This window comes from Protopterus annectens, chromosome 14.part0, assembly GCF_019279795.1.
Source record: "Protopterus annectens isolate FY-2018-M chromosome 14.part0, PAN1.0, whole genome shotgun sequence".
Classification (NCBI taxonomy): domain Eukaryota; kingdom Metazoa; phylum Chordata; order Ceratodontiformes; family Protopteridae; genus Protopterus; species Protopterus annectens.
In genome coordinates, this window is record NC_056748.1 from 479,212,213 (window position 1) to 479,236,971 (window position 24,759).

General features: G+C 40.4%; 1 protein-coding gene across 3 annotated transcripts in view; it reads right to left on the reverse strand.

Moving 5' to 3' along the window:
• The window catches only part of ZDHHC16 (zinc finger DHHC-type palmitoyltransferase 16), a 558,609-nt gene that overhangs the window by 274,870 nt on the left and 258,980 nt on the right, over positions 1-24,759 (reverse strand). For all 3 annotated transcript variants that reach the window (XM_044056233.1, XM_044056232.1, XM_044056234.1), the window contains exon 5: positions 11,971-11,999. In XM_044056233.1, the coding sequence (XP_043912168.1) occupies positions 11,971-11,999 (29 nt within the window). The remainder of the gene's footprint in view (positions 1-11,970; positions 12,000-24,759) is intronic.

A 24,759-nucleotide genomic window follows, 5' to 3' on the forward strand; every position in this document is an offset into this window, starting at 1 on the left:
TTTGCCCAAGATTCACAAACAGGTGCATCCTATACCGCTTAGGCCTATAGTATCAGGCTCTAATTGGGTAACTGCTACTATTTCGACAGCTCTTGAAAAATACCTTAGGCCTGTAGTGGATTTAGTTCCAACTCTGTTAAAAGACACTTATGATTTACTAAGCAGCCTTGAGGATGTAATATTGAGCACTGGGAAAGATGAGTATATGCTGATAACTTTAGATGTAAAGAATCTTTTTACGTCCATCCCCAACGATTTGGGTTTGGAAGCAATTAGAGAACTGCTTGTAAGAGACACTAATTTTTCTTCTGACAAAATTATATTAATTTGTCAGCTTTTGGATTTAGTGCTTAATAATAACATCTTTATGTTTAACAGCATGACGTATTTGCAGACATGGGGTGTAGCCATGGGCACCCCATGCGCAAATACGTATGCGAATTTAGTGGTCCTAAATTGGGAAAAAGAGCATTTGTTCACCAATCCTGACTTTAATAAAATCAAGTTCTACAAACGTTTTGTAGACGATGTCTTCCTGATTTGGCAAGGTACCTTAGAGGAATTTACATGTTTCTTACACCATCTAGAAACCACCACTAGTTATTTGAAATTCACATTGGAAGCATCCACGAAACAAATTGAATTCCTGGATGTCACTTTGATGCTCACTGAGCAAGGAAAAATTATGTCCTCTATATATAGGAAACCTACTTGGACTAACACACTACTCCACTATAGCAGCATGCACCCTAGGCATATGTTCCCAGGAATAGTTAAAAGTCAGTTTACTAGGCTGACTAGACTTTGCCAGGAAAACACTGTTTTAGAAAAAGAATCTGACCTACTAGAGCAATTATTTTTAGATAGAGGATACAATTTTAAGCTTGTCAACTCCATCAAAAACAACACTATACATACTACAGAATTTACACCACTTACTGTCAAGAAATACACTTCCTTTAAATATAAAAATAGCAATGGTAATATAAAAATACCATACATTTTAAAATACACCAGTGATGTAAAATGCTTGGAGACTGTTATACGGAATAACTGGAATATTTTACAGACAGATTCATCAGTATCCAGTCTAGTAGGAAATTTTCCCTCCTTTTTATATAAGAATTGTCCCAATTTGAAACAAATTTTATGCAAAGATATTGCACCAAACATCTTGAAATCCACACAAGCAATGGGAACAGCTTCTTGTGGTTCCTGTACCAGGTGTAAAATGATTTGTTTAGACCCTACCTTTACTCATTCCACTCTAGGCTTTACTTACTTTATTAATGTTGCTGCTACTTGTCAAACCAAAAACCTGGTTTATTTAGCAACCTGCACAAAATGTACAGCATTTTACATTGGGTTAACAAAAAGGAGGTTAACTGATCGTATATACGATCATTTATATGAAATAAAGAAAAAAATAGACACTAATGCACTAGCACAACATATAATAGAACATAATGAACATCATTTTCTGTTTAGGGTACTTGAAAAGATAGAAATAAATCCCAGAGGCGGAGATAATTTAAATAATTTAGCCCTAGCAGAATTAAAATGGATTCTGAAATTTAATGCTCATAGTTATCCAGGGTTGAATACTTCAGTCTCCATTAAACCTGTTTTAAATAATAGGAAACGTTAACACTATTGTTTAATTATTACTTATGCATACTCAGTTATATGTTTTTTTCTCATTAATTTTAACTTTAAAGTTATGATATTAGCTAAATAATTTAACATATATTTTCATAATATTTTACTTGCATCCTCTAGGTAAATAACATATTTAATTAATATTATATTAAATTATTTATCTGTTTTAATATATAGTTCTATATTGGAGCTATGCTATATTAATCTAAATTATATTATTTTTCTTTATATAGATTTTGTTTACTAGCTTTAAAGCAATGTAAACATTATGATATAAAATTTACTTACTTATTCATCTATTTATTTATTCATCTATTCACTTACTCATTCACCCATTTATTCACTTATGCAATTTTAAACTGTATGGTCCTATCTCTTAGTATTATATTTTTTTAGCATTGCTATACGTTTCTCAACCCTACAGTTATTTATGCACTACTAGGTACGTTCATACTTCAAGCTGTTAGCACATTTCAATAGATCCTGCTATGGACTCTATTTAAATTGAGATATGTTTTAAAAAAGTTATATATCACTTGATCTGAGTTCGGAGTTGCATTCTTTGATGTCTTAATAATTACCTTTATAGTAAGACTTATTCAAGTATATTAAAAAGCCCTATAACATAAAATCTTCTTGTCTTGATTTGCGTTTTAAAAAGACATCGATAGAACTCATACTCATTATGTAAACACAAAAGTTTTTTAATTATTAATATATATATCTATATATATATATATATTTTTTAAAAATGGTTTATGATAATCTAATGAACATTTTTATACAGTTTTAAACATGAATAATTTACATCAAATGAATATATGCTTTGGTTACGATGGTAACCATTTAAAAGCTTACATAGTGTTATATTCATCAATATTTTAATGTTTAAAGTTCTTATTATATGTGTTCTTTATTGTTTTATTGTTCTTTCTATTGTGCTTTTTTCTCGATCTTCTAAGCATGAATCATTTGTTGAACTATGTCAAGTTCCTTTAACGCTTACTTGCTTGCTTAGTTTTACTGCTAACCGCAAATGAGCCCTATCATGGCTATATTTGTTAGCTGTCAATTTTTAGTTACACAGTGTTATATTATTTTAAATTATTAACAAGTTTCATGACAGTTTGCCTTATCCATTATATATACAATCTAGTATATACTTTAAACAATTTGCGCTAAATAAGTGTAAACTCCAGTTACGTTGGTAATTGTATAAATGTTTATTTAACACCATCTCTATTAACATTTTGATACGCACAGTTTCTTTTGTTTTTCGCTTAAATATGGACCAATTTTTGAACTATACTGAGTTCTATAAAGACCTAAATGCTTACATATCTATTTAGATGCGCTGAGAATTACATATAAGTCACTTTAGAAGTAGTGCAGCGTTTGTATTGCCTTTATTTATTTAAGCGCAGAGCTGTAACAGAACTACATTAAGATTGTTCTTTAGTTTAATTCATTATATATACATATTTAGATTTGTATTTTAATTTGCAAACTGCAACATGAGTTATGTGCAAAAAATTTTTTGGTTTAGTACCTGCATTTAACATTATAACACCGCTTTTAACAGTTCGTTATTTGGTTTTGGAAGCTATGCATTGCCACTTTAAATGGTTAATGAGACATCAATTTACATAGGGTTTGGTTTCAATCTAAGCAATTTATGTTGTATGTAAGCACTGTATTATAGAACTTTTATTTGTCTGATGAAGCGTGGCTGTGACCACGCGAAAGCGCTCACCTTTCAGTTATATCTACTACAATAAAGAAGAGTTTTTACTTTTGCTACGGCTGCCGAGAACTTTTTGATTTGTGGACTTGAAAAGCCTGCTTAACAGCAACTGTTCAGTATTTTAACTACATTGCGTTGAGATCAGGTTTCTGCTTTCTGCTATGTGGATAATCCTGCTCCCCAACCGACGAGCTTTCTGCAAGAATGTTGTCATTAGAGGTAGCGGGGGTTACGCATAAAGAAGACCCGGTGGCCAAGCATGGACAAGAATGTCTCTGGGCCCCCCCCCCCCCCCCGAGGGGGAATCAGAGTGAAAAACTCGCTGCACTACGTGCTGGATGGAGATGTGAAGAGATTGCAGCAAGGCTGACCCCACTTGAGGAAGATCTATTCCGCTACACCAGGGTTCGGAAACCACTCGTAAGGTAAAAGGATAGTCCTGCTCAGTTTGTCCACCAAAATGTTGGACCGACCCGGAATGTGCATTGCTATCAGATAACGGTTGGTAGAGATCGCCCATTCCCACACTCTCATGGCCTCTCGACAAAGCAGGTAGGTCTTTTTTCCCCCATGTTTGTTGATATACCAGACCACTGACATGCTGTCTGACTGAACTGCAATCATTCCCATAGGAAGAGAAGCATGAAGGGCCTGCAATGCCAGAAGGACCGCCCTCATCTCTAGAACATTGATATGCAGAAAAGTCTTGTTCGGGGACCAAGTGCCTTGGACAGTCCTGTCCGAGCAGTGCCCCCCACCCTAGAAGGGAGGCATCAGTGGTCACCATGGCTTGGAGAGGGGTTGCAATGAAGCGGCGTCTTTCCCAAAGATCCTAGGACTGAAGCCACCAGATGAAGGAAGTTTTGCACACCTTACATAGAGGAATCGGGTAGCTTGAGGGCTGGTATAACAGAGACCACTGAACTTGTAACGTCCACTGTAACACTCGTGCAGACGTGCACAAGGAACCAGATTTATAGCTGCTGCCATGTACCCTAAGGCCCTCAGAACTAGTTCTGGGGGGGGTGAAGATGTCTGAAGTGCCAATACATGGAGGGTCAGGTTCCGAAGTCTGTCTGGAGTCAAAAATACTTTGGCCTGGAGAGAATCTATTCTTGCCCCTATGAAGTCCAGAATCTGAATGGGCTGAAGAGAGGACTTCACAATGTTTATCATGATACCCAATACATTTGACAGCTGAAGGAAAGAGTTTCTGGCTTGAACAAGTTGATGCCTGAAGGAGGCGGTGAAGAGCCAATCGTCCAGGTACAGAAAGACCTGAATGCCCTGAAATCTCAGGTGGGCCGCTACAACTGCCATGACCTTGGTAAACACCCTGGGCATTGTGGTGAGACCGAAGGGTAGGACCCTGAACTGGTAGTGATTGGCTCCATGCCAAAAGTGGAGAAACCCCCTGGATTGCCTGTCCATCATATTGTGGCAGTATGCATCCTTGAGGTCTACAGAGCACATCCAGTCTTCCTCCTGCAAGAATGGTACGATGGATTGTAAAGTGACCATCTGGAACTTCTCCTTGGCAAAAGACAGGTTCAACGTGGATAAATCGAGAATCAGCCTCAAGTCCCCCTTCTTTTTTGGCACCAAAAAAAACCTGGATTAGATGCCTGATCCAGACTGATCTGGGGGAACGGGCTCGATTGCTCTTTTGTTTAGCAGCTTTTCTATTCCCAAAGCTGCCACCTCCCTTTGAGTGGGTGGGACATCTGGGAGGTGCGTTGGAGGTAAGGGACTGGTCAGAAAGGGAATGGAATAACCTATGGATATTATCCGAAGCACCCAGCGGTCTGACGTTATGGACTTTCATTGAGCTAGGTGCTTCAAAAAATGCCCCCCCTCGCCTGCCTCCAGAGTGGAGCAATCTGGCAACCCCTCAGGGCTGGTGCTCAGGTCCATCGGAGAATGGTTTCTGTGACCCAAAATTCTTCGGTCCCCCTCTGCCTCTGGGCCAGCATCCACCTTGTCCCCCTCTGCCTCTAGGGGAAAAGGAGTCCGGAGTATCTCAGGAATGCTGAGACTTCCAGAACCGCAACTTCTTCAGCCCTTGCTGATTCCTGGAAAAAGACCTTTGAGGATTAGGGAAGTGGATCCAGATGGCTGACAGTGTCTTCCCGTCCTTCTCACGCTGGACTAGTGTATCTCGGATGGTCTTCCCGAACAGGGTCGAACCATCAAAAGGGGCTTTAGCAAAGGACGCCTTGAAAGGTTCCGAAAAATAGCAAAGCCGGAGCCAGGCATGACACCTCATGGCAATGACAGACCTGGACGCTCTAGCAGCTCCCTTGGTGGCATGAGAGAGTAGGCGCATGGACACGTTTGTCACAGACTTAAGAGTGGCCATACATGCCGAGAATGAGCATTTATCCTCGGCCGAAATGGACTCCGGGGGAGACTCAGCGTACTCTTTCACAAGGTCGCGCTGGAGTTTGATCATGTGGGCCATGTAGTTCAGCTCCCTTATAGCAAAGGTAGCTGAAGCATACGTCCGCTTTCTGAGTCGATCCATTGCCCTAGATTCCTTGTCTGGAGGATGGACCGAGGAACTCTCCTCTGCCAGTTCCTTTTTAGTGGCCGCCACCACCACCATGGCATCAACTGGGGAACCCTTACTCCATGCATGCTTATCCATAGGAGGGCTCAAAATCTTGTCTGGCCTTTTAGGTATAGGTTCTACAGTGTCCGGCTCCTTACAAGATCTGGTGGTAATGAGGTTTACCAGAGGATCAGCCAGGGAGGACACCCAAGAGGTAGATGGGCCTGCATTGAATGCTTCCAAGAATACAGACTCGTCGGAGGAAGGCGTTTGGGCGGACCAAACTCCCCTCTGATGGAGGACTTCCATTATGTCTCCAAATGAGACATCTTTGGGAGGTGATCTGGGGGAGCCTTCCCCTTCCTCTAAGTTGGTATCCTCTGTGAGGGACTCAGGGGAGTCCATGTGCCTCCTCTTGCACTTGCAAGGAATCTCCTTCAAGGGCTCTCTGGGGAGGGCTCACAAACAGCTTCATATTCCTCAAGGGGAAACCGTCTGGGGCATATCAGATACAGGCTGTCCCCGAGAGGACGGAATGACAGAAGACACTCAGCAGCAAGGAAGCAGGGACGGACTCAGAGGAAAGAGTGAGGGGTCTCGATCCTCCCGAGAGAACACTCTCTACAACATCGAAGGCCGAAGGGGAACCGGCTTCTCTAAAACTAGAAGGGTGAGTAACTGTGCCCCTCAGATCCGATGAAGGGATCGGAGCCAAACCCGGAACAGAAGGATCCAGGGGAATGGTATGTCCCGACCATAACGGAGCCGATGACACACACCCCGCGGATCCAACGCCCAATTCACGGCTCAGAGAGCTTGAATCAGACATAGTATCTGACATACTCTAGGGCAAGGCCGGCGTCGAGGTTGGGGGAACCATCTGCGCCAACCCCCTGACTCTGTGGCTCCTTGGATCCAGGGACTCCGAAACCCAGGGATGGATCGGAGAAGGAGCTATCGGGACAAACATCGGATCCGAACTCCCCGCTCAGGCAGGAGGGGGAGCCAGCAACACTCCCATCTGCAACTGAGTCTGTATGAACCTTATCATCATCCGATCCATGTCAGCCTCCGAGAGGCTTCTTGTGGATCTGGAGGATGCCACAGATGCTGTCTGATGCGTGGATGACCTTGAAGCAGGCCGAACCTCCTCCTCCAGCTCCAGGAGAAAATCTAGGCGATCAGAGCCAAGGGGAAGACGGTTTAGACGTCTTGACTGGGGTAGCAACTTTACCAGGAGGACCTGAAGGATTCACAGGCATCTTATGACCCCTCTCTTTGTCTGTCTCTCTCCCTATGTTTTTCCCTCCTAGCCTCTTTGTCACCCTGTTTAGAAACGGGAGTGAGAGTCCCGAACAGGGGAGGAGGCCCTGAAGCTGATACGGCCATAGCCGTGGCCGCAGAAGAGGGAGAAGGAACAGTTTCTGCCGGGAGAAGCCCAGTCAAAATTAACTTGGTCCTGTAGTCTCACAGGGCCCATGGATTAAAGGCTGCACATATTTTGCAGCCTGAAGAGAGATTGGAACCCCCCAAACACATGACGCACAGAGTATGGCCATCAGCCGGGGACAACTTATGGCCACACTCTGTGCATTTGGAGAAAGTCGGCTTTTGGGGGTCCAACATTGTCAACCTCCACAACCAGAAAAAAAAAAATATATAAGGCTAATTAAAGCCCTACCGACAACTACACACAGACAGTAAAGGGGGACCTACACTAACAAAAAAAAGTCTATCTTTTTTTTGTACTTTCTGCACGGAAAATCTGGGGGGAGGAAAAGAGAGGCTAGGCAAACACACATGCACACTAGACTAACTTTTCAACAGTTCAAGCAAGGAAACCCTACTCTACCTGCCTGGAGCTCAGGGATCATGTCTTGGGAAAGCCGCAGCAAACGAGATCTGAGGGTTGGAAGGAGGTTGTAGTGTAGTATGGGTAAGGGGGAGGAGCTTGGAGCTCGGATTTTAGCTTGGAAAGATGCCGGCTCTAATCCACGTCAGATCCGAAACCCACAGGTTGATGATCAAATGAAGTTAACTACTTTAGATTCTCAGGTTTTCTCTGCCTTCTAACTGTACCATTCCTTGGAACAGCTCTTCTTGAAAAGCCTTGTGCTTAGTCAGCCTTTTCATTTTAGCAGTTTTATCAGCTTATCTAAATAGTAAGTTAAAGCTTCTTCTGTTTTTTCCAGTCTTTTATTCTACTATATATATATTCATCCAGTGTTTCACTCATTTTAATCACCTGTTAGTTCATTTGATTAATTTATGTTTTCCCTAAATTACTGGAAGCCATCTCCTGTATCAAAGCTGAAACTCAAAACTGCTCTTTGCTGAACAGCTGCAAAACTGTTCCCAGTCAGAATTTTCTCTTCAATTTCTCAAGTTGATTTTCTGTCACTTTCTCAAAATGTCCTCTTTGCTGATATCCAGGCAGAGTAATTAAAAGCCAGTAACTGAACTGAATCCAATTTGATTGCTTTAGGGGCTTTTTTGTCACAAGGGCACTTTTCACACTGGGAGAGTACCCGTTGTTCAGTGTACATTCATCTTGCAGGTCCCATTCACTTAACATTTCATTTAACTCAAATTTTATCTTGCACCCATTTCTCAAGCTAAGACTTGGAACAATATATTAACAATTTCACATTCTTTGAATGCATCCATAGTTTTTGATTATGTCATACCTGCCTGCCTGTCTAGTTTTAAAGCCTGCCCTTCATTTCATCATTTTTTATACCATAGACTATTCTGTTTCCTACTGATAAATTATGCAACTCACGCCAAATAATACAGGGATAAAGCATTCCTAATTATGGCCCATGCAACTTGCATTTGATTAGCACCTAGTGTGGGAGCTTTAGGTGCTGCATCTGTGGAGCATAAGCCTATGAATGGGTGCTGCCATCATGCATATGCGTGCAGAGGTATGTGCCTTGGATTTGGCAGTGTGCTGCAGAGTTGCGGGGGGGGGGGGGTTGGCTGCTCTGCATGTCTTGTAAGTTGGCCCATTCCCTAGAACCCAACTCTTACAGTCGGTTAGAAAAGGGGTCATGTGAACTACACAGCCATGAAGGAATGGGCTGCAGGGCTTTCACACAGCACAGAGATGTCTGGCCCTTGCCCTATGGAACAAATAAGCTGATTGGGTATAGACAGAGGAGCTACAGGGTCTGTCCTGTGCAGAAAAAAAAATCATGCAGTCTATCATATACAAAGATTTGCATCTATTTTTCAAACTCATTAACAAAATACGTACAGCCTTTCCAAGACCCTGGACACTTGCAAAGCAGAAATAGTAAATAAGTATCACATTCATTCCAGGCTTTCAATAATTTCTGATCTTTCTTGTTGCAGCTATTCTGCCTTTTTCTTCTTTAAGAAAAGTAACAGGGCTAAACACATTGGAATACTTATTCCCTCAGTGTGCATAAATGCAACTCCACAGAGTAATAACTTTCAGGCTTCCGGGCTACTTCACTTTAAACGAGGAACAAACAGATTTCTGTGAATTCAAAGCTTCCACTTTTCTATCAAGTTTCTTTGAAGAAAGAACAGCTGTGGTAGCTACAGTTTTGTTATTTTCCACTGAAGTTATGCTTACATGCAACACAAACTACTGAAAGCAAAGATATATCTCCATTTCTACAAATGCTTATTTCCCTACTGTGATAATATGTGATGCCTGAGGGTTTGAGGTTTGTCAGGATCATGAGAAAATAACACACAGTAACTGAAGATGTGTGTCTAGCCATGAGACCCACACTCAGAGTGAATTGTACATAAATAAATGTGTACAACATGCTATACAGCTTCTAGCTCATTAGCATTTCTATAAACCCCATATTCTACAATTCCTTTCCTTACGTTCTGCTTTCCAAATGCATTACTATGTAACTTTTTGCAATGAATTCATACTATCATACTGTATACCCTCTAAAAATTTGCTAAAGCTTTTTTTTACCCTTTCTGTACTATCTTGTGTATCAGCCTTGCTACATAACTTCATGTCATCAGTACTGGTGCCTACAAAGATTATGAGAAAATGATTGGCTCCAGCAGTTCTGACCTTTGAATTATCCCATTAATAAATACTATTTAATGGTCTCTGTAAAACATAACCCTCTGTGTCCTACTTCTTAGCTAATGTATTACCCACACATCTACTCTAGAACCCACTTCAAGTGTTTCATTTTAAGCACTTTTAATTATATTCATTTTATGTGGATTATTAATGCTTCTTAGAGAATGGGCAAACTGAACATCAGCACCCTGATTGGAGAACCAATGTTCTCCAGTAGGATATTAATGTACGTACTTGTACAAGTAATGCCAGTTAAAAAAAGAGTCTCCTGCTTCACAGCAGCATATCAAGTTGCTGTGAAGCTCAGACTGAAAAAAAAACCTGCTGTGAAGCTCGGACTGAAAAAAAACCTAGCAGCTGCCATTATTTTACACTCACTAAGCAGCGTGTTTGCTCTTTAGCGAGTGTAAAATAATAAAGAAAAAAATGAATATAAAAAAAATGTGTGTATGTGTCTATGTTTGTGTGTGAGTGTATGCATGTAAGAGAGATCGATCGAGCTGTTATCTTACACTCACTAAGCAGTGCTTTTGCTGTTTAGCGAGTGTATAATAAATGAAATAGAAAAAAGTGTTTATGCATGTGTGTTTGGTTATGTGTGAGTTATGCATGCATGAAAGCAGAACAGACTGTGTGTGTGTGTGTGTGTGTGTGTGTGTGTGTGTGTGTGTGTGAAGAGCGAGTGATCCCTGGCAGCAACAGTATCAGTTAAGAGGTTTGCATACCTCTTGACCATACCGCTCAACCTCTTGGCATAAGAATCTGGACAAAGCCATAAATAACAATGGGCAAACGACCAAAAATAAAGACATACTTCAAATATTGCACTTATAAACTTAGAAAGCTACTTGAACAGGGTTTCCATTAGCATGTATTATCTGAAGAATATGAAGTTGGAAATTCAAATGTCTGTCATTATTTAATGACTGCAATACAGAGGGATTTGCTAGAAAACTACATATTTTATGAGGATGGGACCAAACCAGAGACAAAAATATAGACATTCTGCAAAAGTCTGGACAGTTGAAAGGTATGCCCTGTTGACTCTTAGCTCAAAATATCTGGATAAACCTAAAATAAATGGGGGACAAAGGTTCAAAATAGGAATATATTTTACTCTATTATTAGGTTTTGTCTTGGCATACATTTTCTGAAACAGAGGTGTGCCTAGGAGATTTAAGTGAGAGCAGAGCGGCAGTAAAGAAGTTTGCATACCTCTGGACCTTTCAGCTGAAGAAATCTGGATAAAGTCTAAAATAAAGAGGGAACAAAGGCTCAAAAATAGGAACATATTTTAATTACTGCACTTATAAAATTATAAACCAGCTTAATTAAAAAGGATTTCTGTTAATATGAATTTTCTGATGAAAATAATAGTCAAACTCAAATGTATGCCATTATTTAGTAACATCAATCTCCAATGACTGTCAACAAACCAAATGTTTTTAGGAATAAGGGACCAAAAATACCCAGGCGTTTATTTTTAAGCGTTATATTTTGGATGTAAAATGTTTCCTCCAACACCATTAACATATACTACAGCAAGATGGAAACATTTGACGAAGGAACTATTTCACATTATTGCTTGCATAACAGATGCACACACTACATAAAATACAAAGCTAACCCAATATAAAAAGTGTGCAAAACAAACATTTTCAAAACTAGATGGAAACTACTGGCTAAAATCACTACATTCTCAAATAAACTATGACAAAGACTTGCATGGTCCTTCTTTTTTCTTTGTGCATGTATGTGTGCATGTTATGCAATGCAATCACAATTAGAATTAGATGATCTAGCATTTTATAACCCATAGAGTGACAGTTAATGAATTATGATGCTTAATGAACAGTAGTAAAAAGCACCTGCACATCCCAGTTTCTGGTCAAAGTCAATAAAAGTTTTACTATAGGTTACAAGTAAGGATACGGCAGTGATGATCCATCTTCAGTATACATCTGTAAATAATCCAAGGAGAAAGACAGAAATTAATTGCAAGCTTAAGAATATTTAATAACAAAATGTTACTGCTCATTTAATAAAATATTTCTACCAGTGCTACTAGTACCCACTCTGCTAGTACAGTTAGGAAGGACAAGATCAAATATTACAATTACTAGTTCAGGGAGAGGCTAGAATTAATAGCTGACAAGGCGTGCATGGTTTTAAAAAAAAAAAAAAAAAAAAAAAAAAAAAAGACCATCTGCATCATGGGTAACTCAATCTTGCTCCAAGTATGACAATCTTTCTGAAAGCTGGGTTTAAAAGACATGCACCTTTAAACTGAGATGGATGGGGAAGAGGATCAACAAACAGTGACAAAGAGCCGCAAAAAAAAAAAAGTAAAAGAAGCTAATGGTGATAGACAGGATAACAGCAGTAAAGACAAGAGTAATAAAGAGAGAGTGGGTAGAAGGACTTACGAGAAAAAATACTAGAGAGACAAGACTATGAAAACACAGCAGACATGACAGGATGGAGATTATGAAGCTGCAAAACGTGTAAAGAGCAATACACTGTGGGGTTAACTGATTTACGGGCAAGTGATAAAACTCAGTGGTGCAAGGATGACTCAGGATATCAGATATTCAGGCAAGACCGATGGGACAGAACAAAGGTAGTAGTGGCATTTTAAGTGAGACAATGCTTTAACGGTGAGGTAACTGAGGGGAAAAATGAAGACCAGGCAGGAGAGGGACCTCAGTGATGAATTAAGTTTCGTTTCTCGGCTGTCATACACAAAGTAAGAAGATGGGGGAGGTGGTAATTGTATACAACATACTAACCACCAGACAAAAAAAAATAAAAAAAAAAAAAAACAAAGGAAATCAAATGGTAAAAAGGAATATAAAGACAAAACAGTGTAAGAAAAGTACAGTTTTGTACCTACCATAAATGTAGATGTTCGAGTGTTCACCCTGCTGCAGTCATCATACTTGGGTTATCCTGTCGTCAGGCGGTCCCGCAGTCGGCCGGAATTCCAAAGTCTTGGTCCGGCGTCGGTTGCTGTCGCCTCTTCCCTGACGTCAGTGCACCAGGTGTATATATAATGCAACAGACACCATTTTCTTCAGTTTTTCTTGCCCCAGATGTCAGGTGCCCCCAAAAAGGTGGTCAGAAATTAGTACCAAATGGAGTAACCACTGCACAAACACAAAATCCCTTCAGCTATAAGCAAATACATCAGTAAGGCATTGAAGAGATTTAGCCAGTAGATCAGAGGGGATGGAGGGGGGGTAACCTGGACTGCAGCAGGGTGAACACTCGAACATCTACATTTATGGTAGGTACAAAACTGTACTATGTTCGTGTTACCCTGCTGCAGTCATCACACTTGGGTTGAATCCCAAAGCTAAGGTAGGGGGAGGTATCATAGAGGGTTAGTGGAGGCAATAAAGCCCTGCAGAACTGCGGTGGCGAAGCCCGCCCTGGACTTAGAGTAAAGAGGTAAGTGATGGTGTTTGGTAAAGGTGTGTACTGAACTCCAAGTTGCAGCTTCTAAAATTTCCTTGGTTGGAACCCCCCTGAGAAAGGCTGTAGAGGTAGCTGTTGCCCTGGTAGAGTGGGATCTAATGGTAGCAGGAACTGGTTTCCCATGATGGGTATAGCAGAAACGTATGCAATGACCTATCCATTTAGAAATGGTTTGCTTTGATATAGCCTTCCCTTGAGAAGCTGTAGCATAGGATACAAAGAGCGGGTCAGATTTTCTGAAAGTCTTAGTTTTGTCCAAGTAGTAACGAAGCTGCCTGTGAATGTCCAAGGAATGCAGGAGTCTCTCACCTTTGTTCTGTGGATTGGGGAAGAAGGTGGGTAAGTGGATGGTTTGATTTAAAGCTACACTGGAAACCACCTTAGGCATAAAGGAAGGATTAGTTCATAGAGAAACTCTGTCTTGATGAAAAATGAGGAAAGGTTCCACTGCCATTAGTGCCTGTAGCTCTGAGACTCTTCTAACTGAAGTTATTGCTAGGAGCAGGGCGGTCTTCCATGATAGGAACTGAAGATCTGCAGAGAAAGCTGGTTCAAAGGGAGGTAGCGTTAGTTTTTCCAGAACAAAATTGAGGTCCCATGTTGGTGTAGGAGCTGTCCTGCGTGGTCTAATGTTTTTTGCCCCTCTGAGGAACTGCCTTAGAAGAGGATGTGAAAATAAAGGTGGATCCGTGTTGTAGTGAGCTGAAATAGCTGAAGCATGGATTTTAATTTAGGAAAAGGAAAGTCCTTTGTGCAACATCTCAGCTAAATACTGTAGAGTGTGAGGCATGTGAGGCTGAATTGTGTCTTGGCCTTTAGCTTGGGTTCCAGGCACAAAAGCTTTTCCATTTGTCCGAATAAGCCTTCCTGGTGCTTGGCCCCCTGGCTTCCAGAATAACATCCAGAACTGCTTGTGAAAGAGGAGCTGGTTGGATGTTTAGTTGATTTGTCATGCAGCCAGATTTAAAGTTTTGAGCTGGCTGTGAAGAATCTGATTGTTTTGTTGTGTGAGCAAATGGGGGATTTGAGGCAATATCCATGGTGGGCTGTGGGCCATATTTTTCAATAGCAGATACCAGTGCTGGCGTGGCCAGTCTGGGGCTATGAGAATCAGTCGTGGTCTCTCCTTTTTGACTTTCAAAAGAACATTTGTGAGGAGAGGCAATGGAGGGAAGGCATATACTGTCAGGTTTTAACAACTGAAGGAGAGATTGTCCACTTTCCAAGCTTGATGGTGAAATGTCCTTGTACAAAATTTTGTCAGTTGATAGTTTTGAGGACTGGCAAACAGGTCTATGTCTGGAAGGCCCCATTTCTGAGTTATCATTGCAAATATTTGTGGATCTAGTTTCCACTCGTGGGGATCCTTGATGTTTCTGCTGAGGTCGTCTGCCAATGTGTTCTGTCCTGGCAGGAATTGAGCTTGTAACTGGACTTGGTAGGCCAGAGCTGTGTTCCATAAGATCATTGCTTGCCTGCATAGAGGGTAGGAATGTGTACCCCCTTGTTTGTTTATGTACCACATTACTGTGGTGTTGTCCGTCTTTATTGCAAGTTGTCCTGGATGTAATAGATCCTTGAAGGCTGTCAGAGCTTTCTGTACAGCTAGCATCTCTTTTTGATTTATGTGCAGATTTCTTTGATCTGCAGTCCATAGGCCTTGAATGCATTGTCCTGCCATGTGTGCCCCCCAGGCATAGTCTGAAGCATCTGTTGTGATAGTCTGCCTGGCTGGGGGCAAGGTGAAAGGCTGACCCTTGTTGAGGTGACATGCCTGTGACCACCATAGAAATTCCTGTTGTAGGCAGGGAATGAGAGATATCATTGTGTCCAAGCTGTGGCTGTGTTGAGACCATATGCTTTTTAGGTACCACTGTAATTTCCTCATATGCAGCTTTGCAAATGGTATTATTAGTATGCAATATGCCATGAAGCCCAAAGCCTGCAGAATTTTTCTTGCAGTTAATTGGGTCTTTGTTGCCATTGTCTTGAAATATTGAGTCAGTTGTAGTTGCTTGTCTGGCGTAAGATAAGCCTTCTGGGCCGTTGTATTCAAGCTGGTACCCAGGAATGTCATTTTTTGTGAGGGTACTAGTTTTGACTTCTTTTCATTTACTGTGTACCCCAGGCAGTTTAGTAGATGCTTTACAAAGGCCAGATGATGTAAGAGAATGTCTTTGCTTTCTGCTTGGATAAGGCAGTCATCCAGATATGGATATATTTGAATTCCTCTTTGTCTGCAGTATGCAATTACTGGGGCCAGGCATTTTGTGAAAACTCTGGGCGCAGTAGATAAGCCAAAGGGCAGTGCAGAGAATTGGTAATGGGTTGAACCTGCAATGAAACGGAGGTATCCTCTGCAAATTTGTCTGATAGGGACATGCAGGTATGCCTCCTTGAGGTCCAACGTTACTAGCCATGCTTCCTTGCCCAACATGGGAAGTAGCTGCTGTAGTGTTAGCATCTTGAATTTGGGTACTTGTAAGTGTTTAGAACTGAAAGTTCCAGAATTGGTCTCCAGGCATTGTCCTTTCTGGGCACTAGAAAGAGTCTTGAATAAAATCCTTGGCCTTGCTCTCGAGTAGGTACCAGCTGAATGGCTCTCATGCCCATGAGAGCTGTAATTTGCTTTTGTGCCTCTGCCCATTGATTTTGTGGCAGGTTTGGCATTCCTCTTTTCATTGGCAAGGTGTGAAAGTGGAATCTGTATCATCGTAAAATTATGTCTAGGATCCATTTGTCCTTTGTGACAATGTGCCAGTTGTCTGCAAAAAGTGCGAGTTTTCCCCCCAAGGGGGCTGCCAAGAGAGTATTGCTTGGCCAGATGAGTTGCAAGTCATTGCGTTTGCCTTCTGGTGGATTGAGACCTGTCTTCTCCTCCCTTCTGTGTTGTAGTGCCCCATTGGCGAGGTTTATACTGGGCTTGTGGTTGTCCTCTGCCCCTTGGGCATCTGTATTTACCCCTCTGTGGTCTGTCAGTGGCTGGAAAGGATCAATTTTTTGTTGGCCAGTTTCTGCTGAAGCGAGGGGGTTGTACTTGAAGGAAATCTTTGACTGTCTGCATAGATTTTGCCTTATCTTCCATTTTCTTTAAAACTTCTTCTGCTTTAACTCCAAAAAGAACATCATGTTGTAAGGGAGCATCTAGTAGTTTTGCTTTAACATGATCAGGCAGAGTTTGTTCCTTTAACCAAGCATGCCTGCATATAACAGATCCAGTGACAGCTGCTCTGCAGGAGGCCTCCAAAGAATCAAACCCACATTGTAAGGTATGTTTGCCCACCTGCTCAGTGGCGTGCAACAGATCCTGTACTTCTTTCAATTCAGATTGTTGAGGGAGAGTGGTTATTCTTTGCTTTAACTGAGAGATTAGAAATTGCTGATACTTAAGCATGTGAAATTAACAATTCAGTGCCCTCATAGCTAGTGTGGCTGAGGTGTAAACCTTTTCCCCCACCTGTCTAGTGCTCTGGAATCCCTCTCAGAAGGTACTGGGTTTTTAGCCATAGAAGCCTTAGCCCCCTTGGGACCCTGGGAGATAGTCTCTGGGTCAGCTACAGGGCTTTTGTAAAGAAATTTGTGGGAATCAGGCACTCTATAGTATCTGTCAGGCTTAGCCGGAGCAGGAGGTAGAGAGTCTGGGTTGAAACTGGATTCTAAATAGACATCATCCACAATGTCCAAAACTGGTGGGATGGCAAGTGGTCTGTGTTGGGGGAGTAAAAGAAACTCTCTGAGCCTTTTCTTTGAATCAGAGTAGTCCTGACCTTCCCAGTGAAAATGTTTCCTCATAGTGTGTAAAGTTTCCCCAAAGGAGTACTCTTCAGGAGGAGAAGCTGAGGGAATAGAGTCCTCAGCATCAGAATCTTCATAAGGAGAGACGGAGTAGTCTTGGTCCTCAGAGGAGTCTGAAGAAATGGACACTTGCTCAGAGGATGCATAATCTTCCTCTTGTCTAGGCCTTTTGTCAGGAGGGGGTTGGGAACCCCTGATTAAAGAAATCAAATCTTCAGCCATTTTGAGCATCTGTTTCTTAGGCATGGGGGCATGGGGCCTTGAACAGGAGACTGAAGTGCAGTCCTTTTAGATTTAGAAGGAGTCTTCAACTTAGAAAACGTTTTAATGGTGAGAGTCAGTCTAAAAACGCCTTCAGAAACCGATGGCGTTTCTGTAGCACCGACATCTTTTGTAGCAAAGTCATCGGAAGGGCCTGAAGTAAAAGGCTGCGTCGGCCTGGTACATTCCATCAAACTTTCCGTAGTGGTCTCGGGTTCCAGGTCTGCGGTAGTCAGGGGTTGCGTCGGAGCCTCACTGAGGACCGGAGACCGGATCAGCCGAGGCATCGGAATCTGGCTTAGGCCTGGGCTGTCTGTCCTTATCCCTGCGTTTTTTGTGTATGCTGGTAGTCGGTTGCTCCGACAGCACGGTATAGTTAAATTTCCTACCGAAGTAGTGTTGTGCGAAATCAAAGCATCTTTTAATAGTACTCTTATTAAACCTAGCACAAAACCGAAAAGTAGTGATGTTGTGGTCTGGGCCTAGGCAAGGTATGCAATAAGAATAAAAATCATGAGGTATTTGCTTCCCACAAGAAATACAATTGTTAACTTTTTCTGACATCGGTCTGAGGCAAGAAAAGTTTCCCCAACGGGGTACTTAGCTTTATAGAAGACTTCGGTCTGAAATTCGAATTCGAAAATCTCAGGAGTCGGCCGACCGGCACTTGCGAACTGCTTCGGGCACCGCACGGCAAGAAAGACTGAAGAAAATGGCGTCGGTTGCATTATATATACCCCTGGCGCACTGACGTCAGGGAAGAGGCGACAGCAACCGACGCCGGACCAAGACTTTGGAATTCCGGCCTACTGTGGGACCGCCTGATGACAGGATAACCCAAGTGTGATGACGGCAGCAGAGTAACATGATGAACATCTTCTCTGTGTGGAAGATTAGGAGAGCAAAACAAGGTGGCTGCAGTTATGAGAAATACAAGGTTTGGAGAAGCATGCTAGACTATTTCTGCATCCATAAATGGGAAAAATAGTCTGAAGTATTAGTCCAGGTGGAAATTGCACAACAGGTAAAGAAATGCATAAAGAAAGAATTTTAAAAACTGCTTTCACCAATGATGGAGGAGATAGTAACCATGGAGTAAGGGCCCCGTCCAACAAAGGCCATGTAACAGTATGGGTTACAGAGGAGGAAGATGCAAGCAGGTGAAAACACAGCCAATTAAAGAAATGCAGACTGTAGCAAGTTGGGAAAACTGTATGAGACAAAAAAGGAGAGACTTGGGAAATTAAGCATATGAGCAGCCATGAACTAGGAAAGCTTGATAGATGCCTTCATTTCTCTGATTTACATGATTTTGATAATTTCCCAGCTGTTATTACTAAATACCTTCTTCTTTCGGCTTTTCCCGGTTAGGGGTCGCCACAGCAGATCACCTGTCCACTCATGATTGGCAGTGGAGTTTTACGGTATCGAGTTGCCAGCCTGGCACCCAACCTTCCACAGAAGGCACACACACGCACGCACTCACACCTAGGGCCAATTTAGAGTTTCCAATCCACCTACAGCATGTCTTTGGCATGTGGGAGGAAATCGGAGCACCCGGAGGAAACCCACGCGACCACAGAGAGGACATGCAGACTCCACACAGAAGGCACCCCAGCCGAGGATCGAACCGGAGGACCTCTTGCTGCGAGGTGGCAACGCTAACCACTGCACCACCATGGCTGCCCAGCTGTTATTACTAAATATATTTTATATATATATATATATATATATATATATATATATATATATATATATATATATATATATATATATAGGTCCACTATGTAATCCTGAAATACTGAAATCCCAAATTTCAGTATTTCGAAACTACATAGCTGAAACCCCAACTACAACACACATTTCCGAAACCCCATAACCACGAAATTCAAAATCCCGAACGTACTCTACACATACAGCACACACATACACACAACCCCCACAATCAAATAAATACTACTACACTACAGATAAGCGCCCCCCAACCCCCCCCTACTTATATATTCTAACTCCAAGATCGCACAGACACACAAAAGAAACTCACACCCACACATTTTACAGTACCTCACACACACATATTGCAGTCGCAACACACACTTGCACACACTAAAGCCCCTAACAGACACACATACATATTGATCTAAACTTCCACCTATCCACACACCGCACCAGCAGAAGTGGAAATTCAACATCTCCGTGCTTCAGGATTTTGAATTCCGCGCTTCTGCGGGTTTCGGAATTTTGTGTTTTCAGCTATGTAATTTCGAAATACTGAAATTTGGGATTACATAAATACATACAGTATATTCTTATGTAACTTGTTGTCTTAGCAGCTTGGGTCATGGCTGAAAATGTATCCTCCGACAAGTCTATCAATCCAGTTAACAAATATAAATTAAGAAAAAGGAAGGAGGAAAAGGAAGAGACCAAAGTGTTTCAAGATAAAGTGAAATATGTGGTCAGAGGCAAGAAACAGCATTCCAAAAAAGGAAAGGGGAGAGAGCAGGCAGGAATAGAAGAAATCAGGAAAATGGCATTAAATATGGCAAATGCCATAGCAAGGCTGGATATGGGATTATCAAAATAATCAAACAAGTGAAGAACATATGCTTTATCAGTTACTCAGACAAGTGAAAGAAAATTAAAACAATTGAACAAGCTTCAAAGATTTAATAAAGAATGATGACAAGTTGAAACTTAACTATGCTTTTACTCTGAACCTCATAAAAGTAGTGAGAAAGGAAAGAATGCAAATTGGAAAGGGGTCAACAGCTAATGGAAGGGCTCACACTGAAGAAATCACAATGTATTAGTTGAAAGAATTTAAAGATGACAAAAGGGACTATAAGAAGCAGGTCTAAGTACATGGGAAAGGGCTGACTGCAAAGAATTCACAACCTGCCACCTCTCCACACATTCTATTTCTTAAAGTTCGTCTCTTCAAGATTCTTTTATATATCTACTCGTGTACAGCTGTAGAAAACAGAAGTACCTAAACCAGGATCCTCAAAAAGGATGCAGATTTCTATAAAGCTAACACAGAATCTCCATTTTATTTTGCTGCAATGCATTCTCAGTTGCATCATGTTCAACTTCACAGGAGTTAATATTTAAATTAGCCATTTTTAAAGAATAGAAAAATTGTTCAGTTTACCTCTTAGCCCAGCTAGTATAAATATGGTTTATAGTTTTTTAGTTACTTAGTTTATATTCTGCTCATTATATCTTCCACTATATTATCATCATGTTTTAGTGTCTATGGATGAACTATGAAATGGGAACTAAATATAGGCTTTGACTTTAGAATGAAGATTAGGACTTATGCTTTTATCAGCTACTGAAATAATTCATAAGAAGCCGCCTTTTATGCCTCTATTAGTTTTGTCAGTTTTTTTCATCATGGAGCTCTTATGTCTTAAGTATTTAGTTTTTAATAATTGCCAAGCCTGACATTTCTCTATTATGTGCTATATTTTTATTAAGTGATCTAAGATTATTCTATATTAGTGCGTTTACATTTAATTTGCCTGAAACTATTTATTTATTTACAAAATTCAAAGTGGGTTAGTGGTAGAATTCTTGCCTGCCATGTGGGAGATCCAGGTTTGATTTCCGGTTATTGCATTAATTTTAAGCATTTAAGCTAGAGACTGCTTTATCAAATGTGTGTAAGATTATTTTATACCAGTGCTCTTTCATTTAATTTGTTTTAAATTATTTATTTATTTATTTATATAATTCAAAATGGTTTAGTGGCAGAATTTTCGCCTACCACGTGGGAGGTTCGGGTTCGATTCCCGGCCAATGCATTAATTTTAAGTATTTAGATTTTAGCAAATGTAAGGCTTGCTTATTTTTTAATATATGCTTTTAAGGGTGCTTTTTTATTAAGTGAATTTTGCATATTATAGGTATTTTAACTACCAAAGTATTAGAAAATGATATTGGCAAGTAGTTTCTTATACAACTGTGATGTGAACTATCGATCCATGCAGAAGAGAAGTTTGATTTTAATTTTTACTTCTATTGGCTAGCTTAAGTCAATGATATTTAGGAAAGTGAAGTCTGATTTACATCTTTACCTTTATTGGTTAGGTAAAGTTCATTAGAATAATCAAGTACATTGGATGATAAAGTTGCTTGTATAAGCACCTTTATTGGTTAGGCTAAAACATGATATTTACATATCATTTGTCATTGGCTGATAGAAGCTTTATATTATGAAGTGGATTTTGAATGTGGATCTGAAGAAGGCTTTAGTAGCTGAAAGCACTTGTCCTCTGTATTTTTGTTTGTTATTTTGTCGCTATCATAGTCTTAAATAAATTGTTTAGTCAAGTTTTATGGTGTGGAGCATCGCTTATCTTTTGTTTTTAGTTGTATTTTGCTGAGCGAGCTAAATTGGAGCATCCTTCTACTGTTTTTTAATATTTAAATTCTGACCTTGATGAATGAACGGTTTTGTCTGTGGTATATTAAGAAAAACTTTCTAAATGGAGATGCTTTGAAAAGTATCAAGTCTTACCCTACTCCCAGCAGTGTCAAGTCCTTCCCTTCAAATGCAGATCATTATGAAAAATATTAATGCTCCCGAGGTACTCTATTTACGGAACCAAGAAGGCATAAAGGTTAAATTGTTATCAAGATGATTCAAAGCTTGGTGGACTTCATAACGTCATCCTAGGGTGGTCAGTCTGGGGGTATATTCCATTCTATGTTTGGAGGTTCTTCTTACTGATGGGGAAGTGAGACTCATGAACACTGTTTTGAGACAGAAGCACAACTTTTTTAGACAGCAACACGAGACAGAAAAGTGAAAAACTAAATAAGATGTTAAAATTGGAGGGAGGTGTATGCGTGTGTACTGCAAAGTACAGTTCTAATTACATGCATCATGCAGGGCATCTTCCTCTGGGGTACTAACTGGACTCCATGCCTGAGTGAATTCTCAAGCATACCCTAAAGATATCTAAGCAGCTCTTTCTAAATGGTCCATTGAATTCCAGACCTCTCTGAGGATAAGGACCATAAGTTACAGTCTGACATGGAAAAGAAGAAAATGTACATATATTATATATACATACTGGCCAAGGACATGCCAGGCATTACTTACATTTCAGGAAAACTTAGAGAAGAGTTCTTGAAAAGCCCTCAGGCAAGAATAAATAGAGAGTAACATTCTTCAAGTTCCGTATTCCCTTTTTGTATCAGCTATTTCTGACATTCTCCCATTTGATCACTGTGCTATTTTTCCATCTCTCTCTCAAGACATGACCAACACTCAGACAGGTGCTGAATTACATAAAGTTTTTGTAATAGCAGTTCAGTCTTTTTCCATTTTAGGAACACTGAAAATAATCTTCAGTTTTACTGACTTGGGTTTAGTTATGATGCAATGGGAGGGGTTGATAAAAGAAAAGAAATATGTCTTCTGCAGAGGACATGTAGATTAACATTCAGAAAAAGGCTTATCTGGTGAATTCCGTATTAATGGGTAAAATAGTAGACATATCAAATGTTTATATGATCCCAGAAAAATAGGAAAAGGAAATTATGCAGTCGATGTTTTCTTTCATACAGGGTTCAAGATTAAACCCTGTGAAAAGAGGTGTGTTATATATGATTTGAAGAGGGAGGACTGGGGTTACTAAATCCAGTTCTTTATTCTGTTTCTTTAAACTTGTACTGAGTATTAATGTGGGTACAAAAAAGTTATGAAAGATGAGAATAAAAAAAAGAATATGTAAATGAAAAAATTATCAAGAAAAAAATACTAACATGGACAATAAAAAATTGATATAGAGAAAGACAGAAGTATGTGGTATATTAATGTAATGAAACAATATTATGTAAATCCATGGAACATTTACCAGAAGAAATTAATACAGTCATTAAAGTAAAGAAAAAGTGGTCTACAAAGATAGTAGATGGTCAGGGCTTCTTGTGGAGACTGATAAACAAGTTACAAGTAAAGCAAAATATGCCATTAAAAAAGAAACTTGAAAGGTTGTGTTTATTTCGTGGAGAGGAAGAGCCAACACAGCAAGTTTTTTGAAATGTAAGAGTGGTGAAACGCTGGAAAAAGTTGTGTGAAAAATTTTTGTGAGAATATTAATGACAAACTATATATGAATATGATTATCTATGGATATAAGGAAGAATGAATATGTCAGAAGGGTAGATAATTTATTTTATGAATACATGTTATCTGGAACGAAAACTGAATGAAAGTTTGTTTAATGGAAAATGGGTTTTATCAGATATATTGTGAAAAATTAGATTACTGCTGTGGAAGGAGGAGTGGAGATCAATTATGGAACAACAACAACAAGGAAGTGATAAGAAAAAAATTTACATTTTGTAAATATGTAAATAATGTTATGTTATGTTAAATGAAGGATCCCTACTCTTTTATAGGTGCCTTGGGACCATTTACATCCATCTGAGCTACTGCCAGCTCAAGCAGATGGGACCTCATTTTAACATCACATCCAAAGGATGACGCACTGAAGAGTGCAGCATCCCCCTTATACTGCAGTCGTGTCAGCAATCCATCTACCTGTGTGGGAAGAGAACCCATAGCTTTCTGCACCAAAGGCAAGTATGTTACCGGCTGCATGACAGACATTGCTAAAAGAACACTAGTACTCATGCAGCCATCTCAAAACAGCCCATACAAATCTCTGCAGGGTCAGCTGTCCACATTACATTTATGGATAGTGAGTTCTACATAAACCATCCTGTAGGATGGCTGACTTTTGGGATTCAGTTTCTTCTCCTAGCTTGCAGTCATTTGCAAACCTAGATAGCCAGAGCCCTTTGGTATTGGCTTTTTCTTATGAAAAGCAGACAGCAAACAGAAGAGGTCCCAGCAATGAACCGTGGGGGACTCCACTGGTGTCTAATCTTTTTGTGGAGGTAGCTTCCCCTATTTTGATCTCTTGTGTCATGTGAGCCAGATGGCAATCCATTGGGTGATGAAGGGGGTTAATTCCTAGTATATTAAGCTTTTCTACTATGCTTGAGTGGGGGAATTGTAGCAAAAGCCTTGGTTATGTTGAGATAAGCGGTGTGTACCATTTTAGCTTTGTCCATTGCTTTGATGACCTTTTCAAAAAAGTCCACCAGGTTGAGTAAGCATGACCTGTATCTGATGAATACAAATTAAGATGGGTACAGTGTTTGGGA